At 39.7% G+C, this 23,858-nt stretch overlaps 1 protein-coding gene across 6 annotated transcripts in view; it reads left to right on the plus strand.

Annotated features, from left to right (window-relative positions):
- PBRM1 (polybromo 1) overlaps window positions 1-23,858 on the plus strand; it is a 196,262-nt gene that overhangs the window by 38,706 nt on the left and 133,698 nt on the right. For all 6 annotated transcript variants that reach the window (XM_058292596.2, XM_058292602.2, XM_058292600.2 and 3 more), the window contains exons 5-8: window positions 2,589-2,732; window positions 4,967-5,083; window positions 19,893-19,961; window positions 22,925-23,023. In XM_058292596.2, the coding sequence (XP_058148579.1) occupies window positions 2,589-2,732; window positions 4,967-5,083; window positions 19,893-19,961; window positions 22,925-23,023 (429 nt within the window). The remainder of the gene's footprint in view (window positions 1-2,588; window positions 2,733-4,966; window positions 5,084-19,892; window positions 19,962-22,924; window positions 23,024-23,858) is intronic.

A 23,858-nucleotide genomic window follows, 5' to 3' on the forward strand; every position in this document is an offset into this window, starting at 1 on the left:
CCTCTCCTTATTTATGCTTAGTGTTGTGTATTTTCGTTCTTTTGTGGCAATTTTTAATCTCATACGACAGTGTTATTGTGTTAGTATTTACTTTTGCTCACAAATTTACTACTTTATTGTCGTACCTTTATTACTGTTGCTAAATCACCTGTCAATCTAATTGTCGTTCCTTTGAAGGTTATCTGTCTTTTCTTTCTGGCTACCTTTACTTCTTCTTTTTGTCTTGTTTTTTTATGGTTTCATTGTGATATGTCTAAACGTGGCTATCTTTTTATTTGTATAATTCAGGCTTCCTGACTCTTTGAATTGGTGTGTTTCATCAGCTTCAGGAAGTTTTCAGCCATTATGTCCTTGCATATTGCCTTTGCGCCATTCTACTTTTCTTCTTATAGAACTTTGTATGTTATATTAGACCTCCCTCAATTCTGCAGTTCTCTTAATTTTCATATTCTAGTTTTTTGTGTCTGTGTTACTTTCTAGATAACTTCTTAAGTTCTTCCAGTTTTCCATTTCTGTTCTTAAACCGTTGAAGTTTTTACATTTTGGGAGCCAGTGCAGCTCAAGTGGTTGAGCACCGGCATATCACATATGAGGTCCTGGGTTCGGTCCCCAGCCCTGGTACCTAGAAAATAAAAAATAAAAATTTCTTTTAAGTTATTACATTTTAATTTTTATATTTTTATATATTAGAAGTTGTTTCTTTTTTTTTTTTTTAAAGATTTCTTTATTCATTTCTCTCCCCTTCCCCCCCACCCCTGTTGTCTGTTCTCTCTGTCTATTTGCTACGTCGTCTTTGTCCGCTTCTGTTGTTGTCAGCAGCACAGGAATCTGTGATGGGTTTTTTTTGTCTTTATTTTTTTAATGTTACATTCAAAAATATGAGGTCCCCATATACTCCCACCCTCCTCACCCCACTCCTCCCCCCATAACAACAGTCTGTGTTTCTTTTTGTTGCATCATCTTGTTGTGTCAGCTCTCCAGGTGTGCGGCGCCATTCCTGGGCAGGCTGCACTTTCTTTCGCACTGGGCGGCTCTCCTTATGGGGCACACTCCTTGCGCGTGGGGCTCCCCTACATGGGGGACACCCCTGAGTGGCAGGGCATTCCTTGTGCCCATCAACACTGTTCATGGGCCAGCTCCACATGAGTCAAGGAACCCCAGGGTTTGAATTGCGGACCTCCCATGTGGTAGACGGACGCCCTAACCACTGGGGCAAGTCCGCCGTCCTCCTGTTTCTTCTTTAGGCTCTCTTGTTCTTTGTTCATATTTTCAATCTCACTATTTCTTTAAACATATTCAGCATACTTATTTTTATTCTGTGGCAGACAATTTTAATATCTGGATTATTTGTGAGTCTAATTTTGCTATCGTTTTTAATAGCTTTTCTCCTGTGATTCTTTGATTCTTAGGCATTTCATGATTTTTGACTGAACTTAGAGTTCTTGGAACTTTATCTGTAGAAATCATTGAGGCTCAAATTGAAGGTGGGTTCATCCAAAGATTTATTGCTTCTTCCAGGTACCTGACCTATCCTTGTTAGGACTAGCTTGTGATGATGAATTTTCAGGGGAGATTCCTTTCATGCTTCTCCACAGCCCTTCACTGCCTGCCCAGGGCCTTGGTTTGACATAGGTTTGGATTAAGGTGGTTAGAGGTTGAGGCTAGCAGTCTTTGCTCAGTGGCAGTTCAGGAGTTGATTTGTTTTGGGTTTCCACTTACACTGCAGCCTTGGCCTTTGAAGTCCCAGCTTCTGATAGTCCTGGCTTTTATCTCTTGTCCTTATAGCCTTAAAGAGCCTTAGATTCATCTTGTTTTGCAAATGCCCTCAAGGTGAACATTAGCTTTAGGGGTCTGTTTACTCATCTAGTTTCCTGCTTTTATTCTGTTTTTGCTTTCTGAACATTGCAATTTTTTGTTGGCAATTCAAGGATACATTTTTTTTTTAAAAGTTGGTGTTTTGTTTTTGTGTTTTTGTTTTTTCCTTAACATTGTATCCAGCATTGCTTTTACTAGAAAGTACAGTCAGAATTCATGCCCACTATTCTTCAGGAACAGAAATCTTCTAAGGAGGTATTAAATAGTTTAAAAGTGGGAAGCCGTTGTGGCTCAGTGATTGAGTGCCTGCTTCCCGTGTTCAAAGTCTAGGGGTCAATCTCCTGTACCTCTAAAAAAATGAAAGATGAAAATGTCAGAACCATCATTATTGTCCATTCTTTAGACTTCTGTCCTTTAATATGATTCTTTTATCCTTTAAGTGGTCTTTCTTAGTGTAGTAGTAAGAATTAGCCTTAATTTAGCAAATCGTGTATAGTCTATCTCAGGCCTTCCTCTAATGAGGTGTAAGGTATAAATAAATAAAATAATTTGATTTCAGGTTACCTTTAAAACATACACTTATTTTCTCAGAAGAGGGATTGAAGCCTTTTATATGTCAGTCATAGGATTGTTAAATTTCTAAGAGCATTTTCAGAGTTGTGTGTTAAAATATGGGTGTCTTCTGGAACAGGATGCCTTAAAAGTAGTGGTAATTGATTTACAATAAAAATCCTGAAGTGGTATTTTTTTCTTTTCTCCTTGCTAACGTGTAGCCAGAATCTCCTGAATATAAAGCTGCTTGCAAACTCTGGGATTTGTACCTTCGAACAAGAAATGAGTTTGTTCAGAAAGGAGAAGCAGATGAAGAAGATGATGATGAAGATGGTCAAGACAATCAAGGGACAGTCACTGAAGGGGTAAGTGTGCAGGTAGACCGTATAGTATCTGGGAAATGAGCAGCAGCCCAGCCTGTGGTTTCCTCCAGGCTGCCGTGAGCAGCTGGGCTTCCTGTGCAGTTGTATTGGTAATTGGGAGGGTAAGGAGGAACGAAGAGCTCCCCTCCAATGACAAGGAATCCTAGGACATCCTGGACAATATATGTCATGCATGCTTGAATTCTTGAATTCCTTTCACGCTCATGTTTATTTGCTACCCAGTTTTAAAGAGAATTTTCATATTATCAAGGACTGGCCCAGTATTTATAAATGAAACATCATGTAAGGGTATACAGTGTTGTGAGTAAAAGTTGGAGAGGTTTTGAAGTCACCTTAGTTAGGAATATGTTTCTAGGTTAAACTGGTCACTGTTCTCAGGACACGCCAATTATGTTCCTACCTCTGGAACTTTACACTTGTTCTCACCTCTGCTTAGAATATGCTTCCTTCAGCTCTTGTGACTGGCTCTTTGTCATTAGTAGTATCAGTTAAAATGGGTCAACTGAGAGAGGCTCTTCCCAACCTCCCTATCTAAATTTTTGCTCCACATTCCTTTGAGAAGCCCAACCCTGCCATCATCATATCACCGTGTTTTTTTTTTTAAAGATTTATTTATTTAATTCCCCCCCCTCCCCTGGTTGTCTGTTCTTGGTGTCTGTTTGCTGCGTCTTGTTTCTTTGTCCACTTCTGTTGTCGTCAGCGGCACGGGAAGTGTGGGCGGTGCCATTCCTGGGCAGGCTGCACTTTCTTTTCACGCTGGGCGGCTCTTCTCACGGGCGCACTCCTTGCGCGTGGGGCTCCCCCACGCGGGGGACACCCTTGCGTGGCACGGCACTCCTTGCGCGCATCAGCACTGCATGTGGGCCAGCTCCACACGGGTCAAGGAGGCCCGGGGTTTGAACTGCGGACCTCCCATATGGTAGACGGACGCCCTAACCACTGGGCCAAAGTCCGTTTCCCCATATCACCGTTTTATGCTCTTCAGCTTTTATTACTTACATGTTTATTTTATCTCCCCCCAAGAGAATGAAATCTCCACAAAAACGGGTATCACTGTATTCGCTAATTCCTGGCATCTAGACTATGACTAACATGTAGGTACTGATAAATAGTAACTGAATGAACACATGTGTTTATAAAGAGCAGAAAGAACAATAAAGGAATTTCTAGATTTCTGCTGCAGCTGAATAGTAAGAAACATAAAACAAAGCATTCTCCTTTCTTCCATAAGTTACCTTTGTGGGCTTTTCTCTATGTCTCCAACACAAAAAGAAGCAGTAGTGGGTGAATTTCTGAGAGTTACAACTTCTCAGATTATCAAAATATAGTTCCTAGGCATCTTGTCAATTTCATTTTGGAAATTAAGTGATTGGCATTAGGTAGAAAGCAGTTAACCACAGGGATTCCCTGGAATTTTCTGTGATGTAAATACAAGAGAAGCAACTTAACCCATGTTTTCTTGGATAGAAATTCCCTTTAGAGGCCTAAGCCTTATTATAGGCCCCCAGGGTTCTAGCCAGAAAACAAAAATAGCTGTGGTATGGGTCTCTTTCTTCCTGTAATGCATAGCTAATGAGAAACTGGGAGGATCTTGTACTTCCATATTCATACCTCCCAAGCTTCTTTGCCCTAAGGTTCTAAACTTCTCAATTTTTTATATTATAATTGTTTTAATTTTTTTAGAGAAGTTGTAGATTTACAGAAAGATCATGCAAAAATAGAGCTCTCATATACCCACCCTCATTTTTAACATTTTCCATTAATGTGGTACCTTTCTTATAATTGATGAGAAAATAATATAATTGTTCTGTTAATCGTAGTCTGTAGTTTACATTAGGGTATACTGTGTTATATAGTCTTATGCTTGTTAATTTTTATTCTGGCAACATACATACCACCTAAAATTTTCCCTTTTAACCATGTTCAAATATATAATTCATTGGTGTTGGTTACATTCACAATGTCGTGTTACCATCACCACTATACATTACCAAAACTTTTCCATCATCCCAAACAGAAACTCTGCACCATTTCAGCATCAGAAATGCTCTGACTCTGGACATGGTCATTTCTATGGTGTTTTTAAAATTTGTACTTAAAATAAGTACTACTGAGAAGTTGCCCTTTTGAGTTAGCTTTACAATTTCAAAAGTTATTTAACATTCAGCACTTACTTCTGGATTTCCCTCATAAAGCATTTCACTCCCTCCCCACAGTCTTCTCCAAGTTATTTGAAGGAGATCCTGGAGCAGCTTCTTGAATCCATAGTCGTAGCAACAAATCCATCAGGACGTCTCATCAGTGAACTTTTTCAGAAACTGCCTTCTAAAGTGGTAAGTGATGCAAAAAAAGGCAGACAAAATAAGTTTTGTTTTTTTCTTGATTGTTTTTTTAAGTACTGCAAAAGTTTCATTTGTTCTTAGTAAATAAACGTTGGTGCCTTAGTAAATAAGCCTTGGAGGCAGCCAAGAGATCCACCTGGTCAAAGAATATGTTCTATTATTTTACTTAGCCAGGAGGTTATGGGTTCTTTTTTAAATTTGCGTCTGTTTCTTTGATTGTTAATTATTAAATGATAAAACAACCTGCGAACTAAACCTTTTATTTACAAAGGAGAGGAAATATTCTCTTAGTATTGGAGACAACATGAGAAGAAATGAGTTCTCCTTCCTTAGTTCTCCTTGATCTGGTTATGGGAAAGAAAGAGAAACAAATGAGATGCTCTTCTACCCCAGTAAGGAGGAGATTTTCTGGACAAGTGAGACTCTTTGGAAGTGTCAGAACTTCTTATGGTTTTGCACATAATAGGCAAATAATACAACTGTAGATTTGACTAACTTCAGTCAATGGAACTACAAATATTTCTATGGCCCCAGCATTCTTATATTTCTAGACAAGATTATACCTTTTAGCACTTAACCCCATTGAAATTATTTACTTTGTTATTTACTTCTTTCCCTACTCCCTGGATTTCATTAGGAGAGGGACTATGCCATATTTACCCTTGTGTACCTTTCATGCCTTTGGAACCTGACATAGTTGTGCAAAAAGTGCTTTTTGCGTAATGAGTGACTTGCAGCTTTCCCCATGACTCATGAAAAGATTAGTTATTTAAAGTTGTGTCTTACTAGTTGTAGAACAATTATGACATTGAAAATAAAGCATATAACCACTTGTGTCCTTAGTTTGATTAGAAATATGTAATGATTATATAGGTCAAATGATTTGAAATTATAAAGAAAAACCTGCAGGAGATAACCCAGTAGTGGTCAAGCCACCAAGGGCTACTTGTAGTGATAAAACATCAGTATCTAGTTCCTTCATTCCAGGAGGCCTTCTAGGACACCATACAGCAGAAGTTGGTTGGGGAAAGCAGATTCCCATTGTTCCCTTAGAGTGTGACGATTTGAAAGACAGTGATGACTGGGGTAAGGGAGGTAAACATAGATTTTTTTTTTAATTTATTTCTCTCCCCCCACCCCATTGTCTGCTCTCTGTGTCCATTTGCTTATGTGTTCTTCTGTGTCTGCTTAATGACACCAGGAATCCATGTCTCTCTTTGTTGTGTCATCTTGCTGTGTCAGCTCTCCATGTGTGCGATGCCACACCTGGGCAGGCTGCACTTTCTTCGTGCAGGGCGACTCTCCTTATGGGGTGCACTCCTTGCACATGGGGCTCCCCTATGCAGGGGACACCTCTGCGTGGCACGGCACTCCTTGCGTGCATCAGCACTGCAAGTGGGCCATCTCACCACTCGGGTCAGGAGACCCCCATGTGGTAGGCGGATGCTCTATCCATCGAGCCAAATACCCTTCCCAGATTTTTAATCTTCTCTTTGTGCCAAGTGGTAGCTGGCTGAATGGGAGAGGGGTATTGACAATACGAGGGCCAATATTTTATTTACTCTGTACCCTGGATGGCCTTGCCAAAATTTTCTTCTGGACTGTTTCTCCAAGGTCGAATTCTTGAAGACAGGAAGGGGGTTTGATCCACACAAAGGAAGGCGTAGGGTTAGGAAAAGAGATAGGAAGAAGCTGAGAGATCAGATGAGATGAAGTAACCCTGGAACCATCCCTTGAGCGTGATAACTGAGTTTTTTGTGGTTGTGTTGTTTGGGCTCCAGTACAGTTTGAACAGGTAGGAAGAGCCTGGAGACCACAGTGACTTCTGCTAACAATCTTCCCACTGTAAGAGACCAACTTTTGATTTTTGGCCTCTGTCCATTATTTTCTCCAATAGGAAAGCCGACAGAGTGAATGCACTGTAGGCATTGTAAAATCCCTCAAGGACATCCCCCTGATATGCATGACTTCTTCTCTTGTGATGGACTAGTATTTGATTATAAATCAAAAATTGCTAGTAATTTTTCTTCACTTTTTAATGTATTTCATTTAAAAGGTGTTTCATCTTGAAAAAATATTTTGAGTAAAATAAGTAGAGGCATTAAGTTAAACATGAAGCTAACAAATCTTGCAAATCCTTATAATACTTCCAAATCCTTATAAGAAATGATTTACTTACAGGCATACTTTGGAAATATTATAGGTTTGGTTCCAGACAACTGCAATAAAACAAATAGTGCAATAAAGCAAGTCACGCAAATTTTTCAGTTTGTCATTGCATATAGAAGTTATGTTTACACTATACTATTGTCTGTTAAGTGTACAATAGCATTATGTCTAAAAAAAGCAATGTATATACCTTAATTAAAAAATGTTTTATTGCTAAAAAATGCATATCATCATCTGAGCCTTCAGCAAGTTGTAGTTTCTATGCTGGTAGAGGGTCTTGCCTCAGTGTCGGTTGCTGCTGATTAGGGTGGTAGTTGCTGAAGGTTGGAGTGACTGTGGCTATTTCTTAAAAAAGACAACAATAAAGTTTGTCACATCAATTAACTTCCTTTCACAAAAGATTTCTCTGTAGCCTGTCATACTGTTTGATACCGTTTTGCCCACAGTAGAGCTTCTTTCAAAATTGGAGCCAGGAAGCAGCTGTGGCTCAATCAGTTGGGCCTCCTGCCTACCATATGGGAGGCCCTGGGTTCGTGTCCTGGGGACTCCTTGTGAAGGCAAACTGACCCATGTACCGTGGACAGCTGATGGCCCATGTGCTGGGGAGAGCTGGCGCAGCAAGATGATGCAACAAAAGGGAGACAAGCAGATACAGAAAAACGCGCAGCAAATGGACACAGAGAGGAGACAGCAAAAGAAAAGGAACAAGCCACAAAGAAGGATTGAATGAATGAATGAATGAATGAATGAATGAATGAATCTTTAAAAAAAAGAAAAATTGGAACTCTGCTGCTGTTTATCAGCTAAGTTGATGTAATATTCTAAATCCTTTGCCATTTCAACAGTATTCATGGCATCTTCAGTAGATTCCATCTCAAGAAACCTTTTCTTTGCTCATCCATAACAAGCATCTCCTCATCTGCTAAATTTTTTTCATGAGATTGCAGCAATTCGGTCATACTTTCAGGCTCCACTTCTAATTCTAGTTCTTTTGCTATTTCTACCACATCTGCAGTTACTTCCTCTACTGAAATCTTGAACCCTTCAAAGTCATCTGTGAGGGTTAGAATCAACTCCTTCTAAATACCTGTTAATGTTGATATTTTAGCCTCCTCCCTTGAATCATGAATGTTTTTAATGGCATCTGGAATGGTGAATCCTTTCCAGAGTGTTTTCAATTGACTTTGCCCAGATCCATCAGAGGAATCACTGACTATGGTAACTATAACCTTATAAAATGAATTTTTTTTTAAAATCATAAGATTTGAAAGTTGAAATTATTCCTTGATCCCTGGGCTGCAGAATGGACGTTATGTTAGCAGGCATGAAAACACCATTAATCTTGTTGTTCATCTCCTTCGGAGATCTTTGGTGACCAGGTGCAAAGATTTGGAATGTCAGAGTAGCAGCCCTAGAAGAAAGAAGCTAGCAAGGGCTAAGGGGTTGAGGGAGACTTTCGAGCTGGTGTTGGGAGTGGTGGTGGTCAGGGTAGTTGGGGTTGCCAGGGTTGTGGTTGAGGAAGAGGCATTGGTGCTGAGCACTCAAACTTTCAGAAGACAACTCCTCTGACCAATTGGTTTTCAGCAGACAAGTACATACAGCCTTTCAGTACAAGTGTGTTAGAGTTGATCCCATTCCTGAATTCTGCAAATAGTAATCAATATTTTGAAAGGGATCTTTTTTCCTAAGCAGTAGGTCTTAACAGTGGACTTAAAATATTCAGTAAACCATATTGTAAATAGATACACTGTCATCTAGCATTGTTGTTCCATTTATAGAACATAGGCAGAGTTAATTTACTATAATTCTTAAGGGCCTAGTATTTTTAGAATGGTAAATGAGCATTGGCTTCACCTTAAACTCAACATGTGTTAGCCCCCACCAAGAGAATCAGCTGTCCATTGAAGCCAGGCATTGACTTCTCTCTAGCTATGAAAGTCCTACATGGCATCTTTTTCCAATATAAGGCTCTTTTGTCTGCATTGAAACTCTGATGTTTAGTGTAGCCACTTTTCATCAGTTCTCTTAGCTACATCTTTTAGATGACTTGCTACAGCTTCTACATCAACACTTTGTTTTACTTTGCATTTTTTAAATGTATTTTTTATTGAAGTATGTCATTCATATATGAACATGCATAACATACAGGGCTCTCATACATCACCCCTCCACCAACACTGTGCATTGTTGTGGAACATTTGTTACAAACTATGCAGGAGCATCATCAAAATATTACTAATAACTATAGTCCCTGTCTTACATTTGGTGTATTTTTCCCCCAATCCACCCTATTTTAAATATATATATTTTTATTACAGAGGTTGTGAATTTAGAAAGCAATCATGCACATGTGTAGAATTCCCATTCAACATTCCTTCATCAACACACCATAGCATCCATGGTGGAACATTTGTTACAGATTATGAGATAATGTCATCAGACTATTACCACCAATCATGGTCCTTAGAATACATTTGGCACACTTTTTCCATACACCTCTATTATCAACACAGTACATCCTTGGCATTGATGCAAGAATATTGTAGTATTGCTGTTAACTGCAGTCTATAGGTCACATCAATTGTAGTTTTCCCACACTTCTCCACATTCCCACCACTGTGCAGTAGTGATGTACATCTGCTCTAACTCACAGAAGGACGCTTGCATTTGTACCCTCAACCATAGTTCTCATCCACATCTGGGTTTACTATATTATTCAGTCCCTAGATTAATTTTTTTTTTTAAGATTTATTTTTTATTTATTTCTCCCCTCTCCCCCCAATTGTCTGCTCTCTGTGTCCGTTCGCTGTGTGTTCATTTTTGTCCGCTTGCATTCTTTGTCAGCGGCACCGGGAATCTGTCTCTTTTTGTTGCGTCATCTTGCTGCGTCAGCTCTCCGCGTGTGCGGCACCACTCCTGCACAGGCTGTGCTTTTTTTGCATGGGGCTGCTCTCCATGCGGGGTGCACTCCTTGTGTGTGGGCTTCCCTACATGCGAGTGGACACCCCATGTGGCACCGCACTCCTTTCACGCATCAGCACTGAGCATGGGCCAGCTCACCACATGGGTCAGGAGGCCCTGGGTTTGAATCCTGGGCCTCCCATAGGGTAGGCAGATGCTCTATCAGTTGAGCCAAATCCACTTCCCCCTAGATTATTCTTTAGTTTTCTTTCAATTGATGTTTACTTCCTCAGACTTCTCTTTTCATCCACAGTCTCATTTATAAACCAGCCGCTACACACCAGTGTAATGTGTTACTATCAACTCTGTCCATTTCCACATTTTCACAGTGAAGTTAACTGAAACTTCTACATTCAATAGGCATCGGTAGTTCTTCTCAATTCCCCTCTTATCTCCTAATAACCTATACTCTAGGGTTTTTTTTTTCTTTTTTTTTCAAAGATTTATTTTATTTATCCCCTCCTGTTTGCATTCGCTGTCTGCTGCTCTCTATGTCCATTTGCTGCATGCTCTCTATCTGTTGTCTTCTCTTTAGGAGGCACCAGGAACCGAACCCAGGACCTCCCATGTGGAAGAGAGATGCTCAATCACCTGAGCCACCTCAGCTCCCTGGTTTGTTGTGTCTTTCCTCTTTATGTCTCTTTTGTTGCATCATCTTGTTGCCTCAGCTCCCCACGCATGCCCTTCTCTATAAGGTCCTGGGAAGAGATTCCTGGACCTCCCATGTAGTAGGTGGAAGCCCAATTGCTTGAGCCACATCCGCTTCCCTATATATTCTAGGTTTTAAATTCATGTGCATATTCTTTGTATTTAATTCATATTAATAAGGCCATGCAATATTTGTTCTTTGTGTCTGGCTTACTTCACTTAGTAGAGTATCTTCAAGATTCATCCATGTTGTCATATATGTCACAATTTTATTTCTTCTTATTGCAATATAGTATTGCATCATATGTATATGCCACATTTTGTTTATCTATTCATTGGTTGACAGACACTTGGGCAGTTTCCTTCTTTTGGCAATTGTGAATAATGCCACTACAAACATCGGTGTGCAGATGTCTGTGTAATAGTTTTTAGTTTTGGATATATACCTAGTAAAGGAATTGCTGGATCATATGGTGGTTCTGTATTTAGCTTCCTGAGGAACCACCAAACTGTCTTCCACAGAGGCTGTACCATTTTACAATCCCACCAACAGTGAAGGAGTATTCCTGTTTCTCCACATCCTCTCCAGCACTTATTATTGTCTGTTTTTATAATAATGGCCATACTATGCAGTGTTAGATGATATCTTGTTGTTTTGATTTGCATTTCCCTAATAACTAGTAATATGGAACATTTTTTCATGTGCTTTTTGGCCATTTGTATTTCCTCTTTGGAGAAATGTCTACTTAAATCTTTTGCCCATTTTTAAATTGGATTATTTGCTCTTTTATTGTTGAGTTGTATGATCTCTTTATATAGAATGGAAATCAAACCCTTACCAGGTATGTGGTTTCCAAATATTTTCTCCCATTGAATAGGCTGCCTTTTTACCTTCTTGATGAAGTCTTTTAAATCACAGAAGTGTTTAAGTTTGAGGAAGTCCCATTTATCCATGTTTTCTTTCATTACTCATGCTTTCAGTGTAAGGTTTAAGAATCCACCATCTACCACCAGGTCCTGAAGATGTTTCCCTACATTTTATTCTAGGAGCTTTATGGTACTTGCTTTTATATTTAGGTTTTTGATCTATTTTGAGTTAATTTTTGTATAAGGTCTGAGGCAGGGGTCTTCTTTCTTTTGGCTATGGATATCCAGTTCTCCTAACACCATTAGTTGAATAGACTGTTCTGTTCCATCTGTGTGGGTTTGACAGGCTTGTTAAAAATCACTTGGCCAGGGAAGCAGATGTGGGTCAATTGATTGGGCTCCCATCTACCATATGGGAGGCCTTGGGTTCGTGTCCCAGGGCCTCCTTGAGAAGACAAGCTGGCCTGTGCCCACAGAGAGCTGACAGCCAGTGTCCACAGAGAACTGGCACAACAAGATGACGCAACAAAGGGAGAAAAGCAGACACAGAAGAACGTGCAGCAAATGGACACAGAGAGCAGACAGCAAGCAAAAGCGGCAAATAAAATAAATCTTTTTTGAAAAAAATCACTTGGCCATAGATGTGAGGGTCTGTTTAAGAACCATCAGTTTGGCTCCATTGGTGTTTGTGTCTGTCTTTATGCCAATACTGTTTTTAACCACTGTAACTAGGTAATATGATTTAAAGTCTGGAAGTGAGAGTCCCCCAACTTCACTTTTCCTTTTTAAGATGTTTCTTGCTATTCCAGGCCTCTTACCCTTCCAGATAAATTTGATAATTGTGTTTTCCATTTGTTTAAAAACATGCTGCTGGAATTTTAATTGGGATTGCATTGAATCTGTATATCAGTATGGGTAAAACTGACATCTTAATGATATTTAGTTCTTCAGTCCATGAGCATGGACTGTTCTTCTAATTATTTAGGTCTTTTTTATTTATTTTAGCAATGCATTATAGTTTTGTGAATATAAGAGCTTTACATTCTTGGTTAAGTTTATTCCTAAATATTTAATTCTTTTAGTTGTTATTGTAAATGGAATTTTTTTCCTGATTTCCTCCTCAGATTGCACATTACAATTTTGCATATTGATCTTGTATCCTGACACTCTACGGAAATTGTTTATTAGCTCTAGAAGCTTTTTGTACATTTTTTGGGACTTTGTAGATACAGAATCACGTCATCTGTGAATTGTGCAAGTTTTACTTCTTCCTTTCTGTTTTGGATGCCTTTTATTTCTTTTTCTTGCCTGATTGCTCTAGCTAGAACCTCTGGCACTATATTGAACAACAGTGATGACCATGGGCATCCTTGTCTCATCCCTCATCTCAACGGGAAAGCTTTCATTCTTTCACCATTGAGTACAGTGTTGGCTGTGGGTTTTTCATATATGGCCTTTATCATACTGAGAAAGTTTTCCTTCAATTCCTATTTTTTGTAGTATTTTTTATCAAGAAAGGGTCTGTGTTTTGTCAAATGCCTTTTCTGCATCCATCAATAAGATCATGTGATTTTTCTTCTTTTGGTTTATTAATGTGGTGTATTATGCTGATTGATTTTCTTGTGTTGAACTACCCTTGTATGCCTGGTATAAAACCCACTTGATCGTGATGAATATTTGTGGTTAATATGTTGTTGGATTCAATTAGCAAGTTTTTTATTGAGGATTTTTTCATCTTTATTCATTAGAGAAATGAGTCTGTAATTTTCTTTCTTAGTAATATCTTTATCTAGCTTTGGTATTAGGATGACTGTGGCTTCATTGAATGAGTTTGGTGTAGTGTTCCTTGTTCAATTTTTTGGAAGAGCTTAAGTAAGATTGGTATTAAGTCTTAGAATGCTTTTCATTTTGGGGAGCTGTTTGATGACTGTTTCAATATCTTGTTTTTGGTTTGTTGAGGTCTTCTGATTCTTCTAGGGTCACTATAGGTTGTTTATATGTTTCCAGGAATTTTTCTATTTTTGTCTACATGGTCTAGCTTTTTGGCATAAAGTTGTTCATAGTATCCTCTTATGATTGCTTTCATTTCTGTGGGGTCAGTAGTAATGTTCCCATTATCATTTTTTATTTCATTAATTTGTGTAGTCTCTTTTTCTTAGTCTAGCTAAGGGTTTGTCAATTTTGTTCATCTCGAAAAACCAGCTTTTGGTTTTGTTAATTATTTTTTTGTTCTCAAATTCATTTATTTCTGCTCTGATTTTTGTTATTTCATTCCTTCTGCTTGCTTTTGGGATTAGCTTTCTGTTCATTTTCTAGGTCCTTCAGCTGGGTAGTTAGGTCATTGATTTTAGCTCTTCTTTTTTAATGTAAGCATTGAGGGCTATAAATTTTACTCTCAGTTCTGCCTTCACATCCCATAGGTTCTGATGTGTTGTATTCTCATTGTCATTCATCTCGAGATATTTATTGATTTATCTTGAAATTTCTTCTTTTACCCACTGATTTTAAAGAGTGTGTTGTTTAATCTCCATATATATATGAATTTTCCCTTTTTCTGCCACTTGTTGATTTCCAATTTTATTCCATTATATCAGAGAAAGTGTTTTATATAGAGAAAGTTCTATGAACAATTGAAAAAAATGTATAGTCTGCTGCTTTGGGGTCTGTGTATGCCTATTAGGTTTAATTCATTTTATCGTAGTAATCAAACTCTCTGTTTCTTTATTGATCCTCTTCCCTGGTGTCCAATGCTGAGAGTGGTGTTTTGAAGTCTCCAGCTACTATTGTAGAGATGTCAATTTCTCCCTTCAGTTTTGCCAGTATTTGCCTCATGTATCTTGGGACATCCTGGTTAGGTGCATATACATTTTAGATTGTTATTTCTTCCTGGTGAGTCATCCCTTTTATTAAGATGTAATTTTCTTCCTTGTCTCTAGTAACAGTTTTGCTTTTAAAGTTTATATCATCTGATAAAAGTATAGCCACCCCAGCTTTTTTTTTTTTTGATTACTCCATGCATGGAATATCTTTTTCCAACCTTTTATTTTCAGTCTTTTGGTATCCTTGGATCTAAGGTGAGTCTCTTGCAGACAGCTTATAGATGGTTCAAATTTTCTTATCCATTCTGCCAGTTGGTGTCTTTTGATTAAGGAGTTTAATCCATTAACATTCAATGTTATTACTGTAAAGGCAGTTCTTATTTCATCCATTTTAATCTTTTGGTTTTATCTGTCATTTTATTTTCACCACTCTTCTGACACTTTTAGTTATTGTTACTGATACAGTCATCATTTCTGACTCTCTTCCAAGCCTCTCTCTCCTGTCTTTTCAGGCTGTAACATTCCCTTTAGTATTTCCTGCAAAACTGGTATTTTTGTTATAAACTCTTTCTCTTTCTGCTTATCTGTGAATATTCTAATCTTACTCTCATTTTTTAAAAAATAATCTTGCCGGATATAAAAGTCTTGGCTGGAAGTTTTTCCCTTGTAGTATCTTAAATATATCATGGAGCCTTTTTGTCTCCATGGCTTCTAATGAGAAGTCATCACTTAATCTTATTGGGTATCCTTACATGTTATGCCCTGCTTTTCTCTTGCTGCTCTCAGAATTCTTTTTCCTTGGCGTTTGACATTCTGATTTGTATGTGCTTTGGAGTTTGTTTTTTTCAGATGGGAGTATGTTTGTGCTTCTTGGACACGTTTATCTATGTACTTCAGTAGGGTTGGGAAATTTTCTACCATTATTTTTTCATATATTCCTTCTGCCCCTTTTCCCTTCTCTTCTCCTTCTGGGACACCCATGACACATATGTTTGCATGTTTCTTGCTGTCATTTAGTTCCCTGAGACTTCGTTCAATTTTTTCCATTCTTTCCTTCATCTGTTCTTTTGTATGTTTGCTTTTGGGGCCACGTCTTCAAGCTCATGGATCCTGTCTTCTCCTTCCTCAAATCTGCAGTTATGTCTCCAATGTATATTTAGTTTCATTTATTGCACCTTTCATTACTGTGAGTCTGCTGTTTTTCTATGTGTGCTTTCAAATTCTTCTTTGTGCTCCCCCAGTGTCTTCTTAATATCCTTAATCTCTTTAGCCATCTCACTGAATTATTTAGAAGATTTGCTTGAACATCTATGATTAGTTGTCTCAACTCTTTTATGTCATCTGCAGGCTTATCTTTTTCCTTTAACTGGCCTTATCTTCCTGTTTCTTGGTGTGGATTGTGATTTTTTGTTGGTGTTTTTGCATCTGGCTTGCTAGATGTATTTATTCTGAGTGTAGTTTTTCCCTTTAGTTTAGGGCTTTCTTGTCTTTTCTCCCTTGTTTGTTGTGTAGTAAGAGTTGAGGATGTAGTTGGTGTTTTAAGCAATGGAACCTGAAGCTGCCCATGTTGTCCCAGGGATTGATGATACTTCTCTTACCTTTCTTCTCTGGCAGGTTTAGGGACAGAGCTGTAGCTGTGTATAATAATACAAGTTGGGCAGGACAAGACTGTCTATAGTTGCCCCAGAGAGACTGATGAAGCTTTACCCCACTTACTCCCCTACCTTGGGTAGAGATGGAGCAAAATGACCACAGTTGCCCCGGTAAACTGACGTAGCACCAGGCCCCCTCCCTGCTGGGGGGTGGAACTGGCCCCTTTGGAGCACCCAACAGTCTAATCCGTGGGGGCCGAATATGCCTGCAGTTGCCCTGAGAGGCTAAGGGAGTGCTGTCCCTTCTGCCCTTTAGGGGGTGGGAACGGAACCACCAACGCCTAACAGTTCAGTGCCTGTAGGCTCAAAGGACCCGTCATTACCCAGAGAGGCTGATGAAACACCAGCCCTTCTACTCTATTGGGTGGTAAGGGTGGTTCTATGGGTGCCCTACAGTTAAGTCCCTTTAGGCAGAGAATACTTGCCATTGCCTGGAGAGGCTGAGGAAACACCAACCCTTTGTATCCTATTAGGGTGTTGGGTTGGATCCACAGGCACCCAACAGTTCAGTAGGCCGAAAGTACCCACAGTTGTCCAGAGAGGCTGTGGAGACACCTATTGGGGGGTTGGATCCTTAGACATCTAACAGTCCAGTCCATGCAGGCCAAAAAGTGCTGTTGCCTGGAAAGGCTGTGGAAACAGCAGCCCCTTCTTTTCCCGTTTGGGGGTGAGGATGGATCCACAAGTACCCAGCAGTCTAGGCTGTGTGGGTCAAAAGCAACTGCAATTACCCAGAGAGGTTGGGCAAACACAGAACACAGTCTGTCTCTTGTCCTTTTGGGGATGGGAGTGGAGCCACAGTTGTCCAACAGTTGGGTTTGTACAGGCCAAAAGCACCCCCCTGAGGGAACACCAATCCCCTCCTTTCTTATGTGGGGACAGAGGTGGAGAGGGACACGAAGGCACTCAGCAAACCAATTGTTGTGGGCTAACAATGCCTGCTGTTGTCCAGAGAGGCCAAGCATACCCAGTTCCTCTCCTGTCCTATTGGGGTGCAGGGATGCAGCCCCAGGTGTCCAAATATTCGTTCTGTGCTGCTGGAGAGCACCTGCAGTTGCCTGGAAAGCCTGTGCAGGTCCAGCCAGCTTTCTCCCTTCTGGAGGTTGGGCTGGAGCCTCGGCTAGGGTTGCAGTCGGATCGGGTGGAAAGAAGACCGTCCCTAACTTCTCTGGATATTCAGTCTCCCAGGCTTCCCCTCAGGCTGGGGGCAGAATCAAAATGGTGGCTACCAGACTCCAACTTGGACAGGCTCAAACCCTAGCTGTTTCTAGGATTATACTTTAGCCAGCCAAGTCCACTAATCAGTGTCTGAAGCTGGTGGACAACTGTCTCTTCCTCCACTGTTTATGGGAAATGGAGCTTCTAACTCTAGCCACGAAATAGCTCCAGAGGCAGCCCCAGTCAGTAGGGAGGGTGATTGAGAGAGTTGGACTTCTTTACTCACGTGTTGGCTCCCAAGGCAAACAGTGGTGTGGCCCCACCCAGCCTGGAAGGGCTTGTGGGACACAGCAGACCAAATATGTTGGCCAAAAGTTGAATTAGCTTTTTTTTTTGTCTTTTTTCCCCCCAAAGATTTATTTATTTATTTATTTCTCTCCCCTTCCCCCACCCCCACCCCGGTTGTCTGTTCTCTGTGTCTTTTTTTTTTTTAAGATTTATTTATTTCTCTCCCCTTCCCCTTCCCCACCCCAGTTGTCTGTTCTCTGTGTCTATTTGCTGCGTCTTCTTTGTCTGCTTCTGTTGTTGCCAGCGGCACAGGAATCTGTGTTTCTTTTTGTTGCATCATCTTGTTGTATCAGCTCTCTGTGTGCTGCACCATTCCTGGGCAGGCTGCACTTTCTTCTGTTCTGGGTGGCTCTCCTTACAGGGCGCACTCCTTGCATGTGGGGCTCCCCTATGCAGGGGACACCCCTGCGTGGCAGGGCACTCCTTGCACTCATCAGCACTGCGCATGGGCCAGCTTCGCACAGGTCAAGGAAGCCTGGGATTTGAACCGCAGGCCTCCCATGTGGTTAGCTTTATACTGCATCCTCTCTCCTGTTTCCCGGGGGAGGTGGATCCCTGCGACCCCCTTGGCCTTTGTCTCCTGGCCTGAGGCCAGAGAATTGAAAATTGTATGCTCATTGAATGGGGGAAGGGCATCAGCAGCTGTAGCAGCAGCTTCCACTCAACGACTTTCCGTCCAGATTTTTTTCCTTTGCCCTGCTCTCTTCTGGGCAGTGGTCAGCTTTCCCTTGGTGTCCAAAACCCTCGAACATTTTTTTTTCCAGGCCATTTCTACCTGTCCTGTAGCATTTTTTCTGGGAGAGAAGAGAATCCCATGTCTCTCTAATCTGCCATCTTCCCAGAAGTATCATTTCCATCTTTGGATATAAAATGCTGGGTATGGGAGTCTTCCTCTCCGTTGAACACTTAGAGGCTGTAGTTAGGCTATTAATTCACCTAAATTCAATATTTTTTTTCGTCTCAGGAAACAGGGAGACTCGAGGAGAGGAAGAAAGACAGTAGAATGGCCCATTGGTGGAGCTGTCAGAACACACACAACATTTATTGATTTATGTTTGCCATCCTATATGGGTGCAGTTTGTGGAGTCCCAAAACAATTAAAATAGTAGCATCAAAGATCATTGATCACAGATCACCACAGTGATATAATAATAACAAAAAAATTTGAAATAGTGTGAAAATTACCAAAATGTGACACAGATACACAGAGAGAGCACATGTTACTGGAAAAATGGTGCCATTAAACTTGCTCAACACAGGGCTGCTACAGACCTTCAGTTAGTAATAAAATGCAATTTCTGTGAAGTACAATAAAATGAGGTGTGCCTGTATGTGATTTTTTTTTAAATAAAGATTTATTTTTATTTATTTCTCTACCCTTCTCCCCCTCCCCCCTCCACTGTTTTGGTTCTCTGTGTCCATTCATTGTGTGTTCTTCTGTGTCTGCTTGCATTCTTGTCAGGTAGCGCCAGGAATCTTTGTCTCTTTGTTGCCTCATCTTGCTGTATCAGCTCTCCGTGTGTGTGGTGCCACTCCTGGGCAGGCTGCACTTTTTTTGCACCGAGTGACTGTCCTTCTGGGCACACTTCTTGTGCATGGGGCTCCCCTATGCAGGGGATACCCCTGCATGGCATGGCACTACTGGTGCGCGGCAGCACTGTGCGTGGGCCAGCTCACCACACAGGTCAGGAGGCCCTGGGTACTGAACCCTGGACCTCCTGTATGGTAGGCGGACCCTCTCTCAGTTTAGCCACATCCACTTTCCTGTATATGATTTAGATTGTAAATCTGAAGAGCTTTTAACAAGCCCACGAAGTACATTCCTCTGCTTTATGTCTAGGTATAGATGTCTTAGCACCTTAAATTTTAAATTGCTTGGTTCTGTGAATTTAGACTTTTTAATAAACCCATTAAATTGTAATGTGTTAGTTGTATAATGATAATTATCAAGTAACAAGTGTAATCTCTTAACAGCACACTGTTGGATATTTCACGAATGTTAAAATAAAATTTATTGTTTTACTTATGACAGTATGCTGAACCACTGTGCCTTTAGTCTTGAATCTTACAAAGTTGTTTACTTGATTGTATGAGTAACAGATGTTCAGTGTGCTTTCTTGTCTTCTTGTTAACTGGGTACTTTTACTTAATGAACATACCTGGACTTTTGTTTTTCAGCAATATCCAGATTATTATGCAATAATTAAGGAGCCTATAGATCTCAAGACCATTGCCCAGAGGATACAGGTATGAAGGTGACCATGTGTGTGTATGTGATTTGATTCAGTTTAACCTGTGGTCTTTTTTATGGGCTTCTAGAAAATGGAGATGTTTCTATAAGGGGTTATTAGCAATACAATGTAAACAAATTAGGATACTGTTACTGATTATAGCTTTGGAGGAGACAGTACAGAGTCCCTTTTCCTTTTTTTCTGTAGGGAGCAAAGAGAAATTCTCATTGGCATATTAAATCTTCCACTTAGGACAGAAATTAAAAAGCATTAGCCATGGACATTTCTGATTGTGAAGGTACATTTGGTATCTTTCTTGATTATTTTTATATGCTTCTTTCAAAAGAGTTTTAGTGTATCTTAAAATTAGTTAGCTACAACAGATATGAGAGTATAAGCTCTGAAAACAGAGACTTGTTCTCTTCCTCTCCCCCCCCCCGCCGTTTCCCCAATAGTGACAGTAGCTACTTGTGCTCACAAATGTGCCTTGTGCTTGGTACTGTTAATTAGTTCTTACAATAACTCCATGAGATAGGTACTGTTTTTCCTGTTTTAAAAATCAGAAAATTGAGAAATAGAGAAGTAACTTGGCCAAGTCACAGACTAATAAGGAGAAGATCCAAGATTTGGATTCAAGCATTATGGCTCTAGAGAATTAAGAGGCTGTGCTCTTAATCCCTACACTGTTAACTGCCTCTCCACAGAGTAAATGCTCAATAAATATTGAGTGAACGAATAGCTAGGACTTAAAGTTTAATGATAAAGATTAAGGAAGGTGTTGGGGAAGAGCTAAATTATACCTGAAACCTTGTTTTTAGTGTTGGACTGACATTCTTTCCTGGCTCTGCTACTTAACTGGCTATGTCACTTTAGTCAAGTGCCTTGCCTACTTCCTCTGCTATATGTTAGGTATAATATCACCACTTCACATTTGCTAGGGGTCAGTGATAATATATATAAAGCATCTGCTATAGCACCTAAGTATAAGGTCCTAGTAAATGTGAATTACTACTCCTCCCAGGGTAAGGAGGACTTTGGGGTTCCCTATAGCTTAAGAAAAAATTTAAGCACTGTTATATAGTCTCATTCGGTCACTGAGATTGAAAACACAGTGGTATGCCAGGAGAAACAAATTTTTCCTTGGCTTTAAATTCTAAAACAATGGTAAAGACTAACAATGTAGTAATTTTTGGTACTACAGATACATTTATATTTTCCCAGAATGTTAAAATAGAAGTTCCCTAATGTATCATCTGATCTTTAAGGAGACCCTAACACTGAGAACCTAAATTCTAGGATTGCTAACATCAATCTAGGGGGAAGATGCTTTCATAATACTGAAAATAAAATCAGATCTTCAAACACCCCTACCTCAGCTCCAGTCTTCTATATATGATTTCTGACCATATCGTTGTCTTTTCGTCCTTCAAAAAGTCCCAGAGTCACCTTTTTTTTTTGCCATCACCCTAGGCAAGAGGACATCACCTTGTCCTCTTGTATCTGAAGTGTTGTAATAGTCTTTCCTCCCTCCCTTCGAAAAGGCTCTAGAGTGCTGTCTGCATGTTGCTTTCTGATCCTAGCTTGCTTCTTGCCATTCTACTACCCAGAAACTTCAGTCACTTGCTTTCTAATGCCTGCTGAAGCAAATCCCAGCTTCTTGTACCAGTTCAACAATAGCCAAACTCTGACTAACTTAAGTAGAAAAGGAATTTATAAAAAGGGTGCTGACTAGCACATGGAATTGTTTGGAAGGAAGGCTGGAGGACTGACCTTGGAAATAAGGACCTCAGGGAAATCATAGCAGAGCAGAGATCATGTTCAGTTTCTTGGTGATGCCATTACTGTTAACCACCATCAGTGCCACAAGCATCGTTGTAGATGCTGGTTGATCCACTGCTAGACTGTACTGTCCTGCAAGTGTCAAATATTAGTTCTGGCCATTCCCTTGCTGTTGCTTTAGTCCCTCAAAACCTAAGCATGTAGCTAGCTGATCCGTTGTTATTTCCCTTTGACCTGGCTGCCACAAAATAACCGTCTGCCCACTCTCACCTCGCCAGTGGGAGGTGGGGCCCTACCTGCCTCCCGTGCTAGGATTCCCTCCAAATAAGAAGGAACTCAGATGTCAGTTGGCCCCACATGGCAAATAACCAGACTGTTCTCTTTGTTCTCTCCCTGTCCCCTACCCCCACACACACACACTGTGTCTCCAGTAGTGATAGCATCATTGGCTCTTTGGATTCTACCTTATTTGTCCTTACCTTGTCTCTGCAACCTGTGCTGTGGTTCTACCCTTCCCCACCCTCCATTCTGCTTAGTTTGGTCTCCTCAATCTCTCTAGAACATGACCTATTTATCACTGTTCTCATTAGTTATGTGTACCATTTACCTAGAATGTCTCCCTCCTTCCTTTGTTTTGTAAAGTGAGGTAATTATAGTGGTCTGGGTTATTTTGGATTATTTCGTATTGTTTATTGAATTTATTGGATTGAGTGAGCCTTAAGATGTGAAAGGTCTAACATAGAGCCAAGTACATAGTAGGTAATAGAAAAGATTACCTTATGTGCTGGTTTCATTTTTTACTTTACTTCAGTTGTCGGTATAACAAAAGGGGTTTTTCTTCACACTGTTAAGCCCACCTTAATGACTTGGTTTTTGTGAAGCACTTAGAATATTGCTTGGTACACAGTATGCACTGTGTATTTGTTGAATAAAACAACTTCTACCTTAACTTGATTTTTTAAAAACTGTAAGTTATCTTTTAAGAAACTAATGTACCTCTGGTTTTGTTACCTTGTTTGTAAATGGTCAGTAATAATAGTCTGTAAAAGAGAAAATGTCTTGACAATTGTTCACATATGTACTTTATAATAAAGTCCTGGAATATGGTGACACTTTAAAAATATGTGGAGTTTTCTTTTTAATGTTTATACTGATTAATTCTCACTAAGAGGAATTGCTATATTTTGTTGTTTGCCATAGAATGGAAGCTACAAAAGTATTCATGCAATGGCCAAAGATATAGATCTTCTAGCAAAAAATGCCAAAACTTATAATGAGCCTGGTTCTCAAGTATTCAAGGTTAGTTTTTTGTTTTCGTTGCTGTTTTTTGTTGATAATAATACTTATATTTTTAGTCAGTATTTTTTATATAACAGCTTTTTGAGATATAATTCACTACCATACACTTTATCCATTTGAAATATACAATTCAGTGGTGTTTAGTATATTCATGGAGTTGTGTGACCATCACCACCATCAAATTTAGAAATTTTTATCACTTTCAAAAGAAACCATGCTCTTTAACTGTCACCCTTCCTAATCACCCTTTCCACCCTCACTTCTAAGCAACTACTAATATGTTTTCTGTCTCTATAGAATTTCCCTATTCAGGACTTCCAAATGAATGGAATCATACAATATATGGACTTTTGTGACTTGCTTCTTTCACTTAATGTTATGGTTTCAGGATTCATCCAAGTTATAGTATATATCAGTATTTCCTTCCTTTTTAATGACTGAATAATGTTCCATTGTATGTATGGATATACCACATTTTGTTTATCCATTTAATGATAGATGGGCATTTGTTTCCACCCTTTGGCTACTATAATGCTGCTATAAATATTCATGTAGAATATGAACATACGGCAGTATGTTTTCATTTCTCATAGATATATACTGGGTCATGTGGTACCTGTATGTTTAACCTTTTGAGGAACTGCCATCATGCTTTGCAAAGCAGCTGAAGCATTTCACATTTCCATCCACAGTGTATGAGGGTTCTGATTTCTCCACATCCACATCAATACTTGTTATCGTATGACTTTTTGATTCTAACATCCTAGTGGGGGTGAAATAGTATCTCATTGTCATTTTGATTTGCATCTCCCTGATGACTAATGATGTTGAGCAT

Source organism: Dasypus novemcinctus, unplaced genomic scaffold (assembly GCF_030445035.2).
Source record: "Dasypus novemcinctus isolate mDasNov1 unplaced genomic scaffold, mDasNov1.1.hap2 scaffold_157, whole genome shotgun sequence".
In the NCBI taxonomy this organism is placed as follows: Eukaryota; Metazoa; Chordata; class Mammalia; order Cingulata; family Dasypodidae; genus Dasypus; species Dasypus novemcinctus.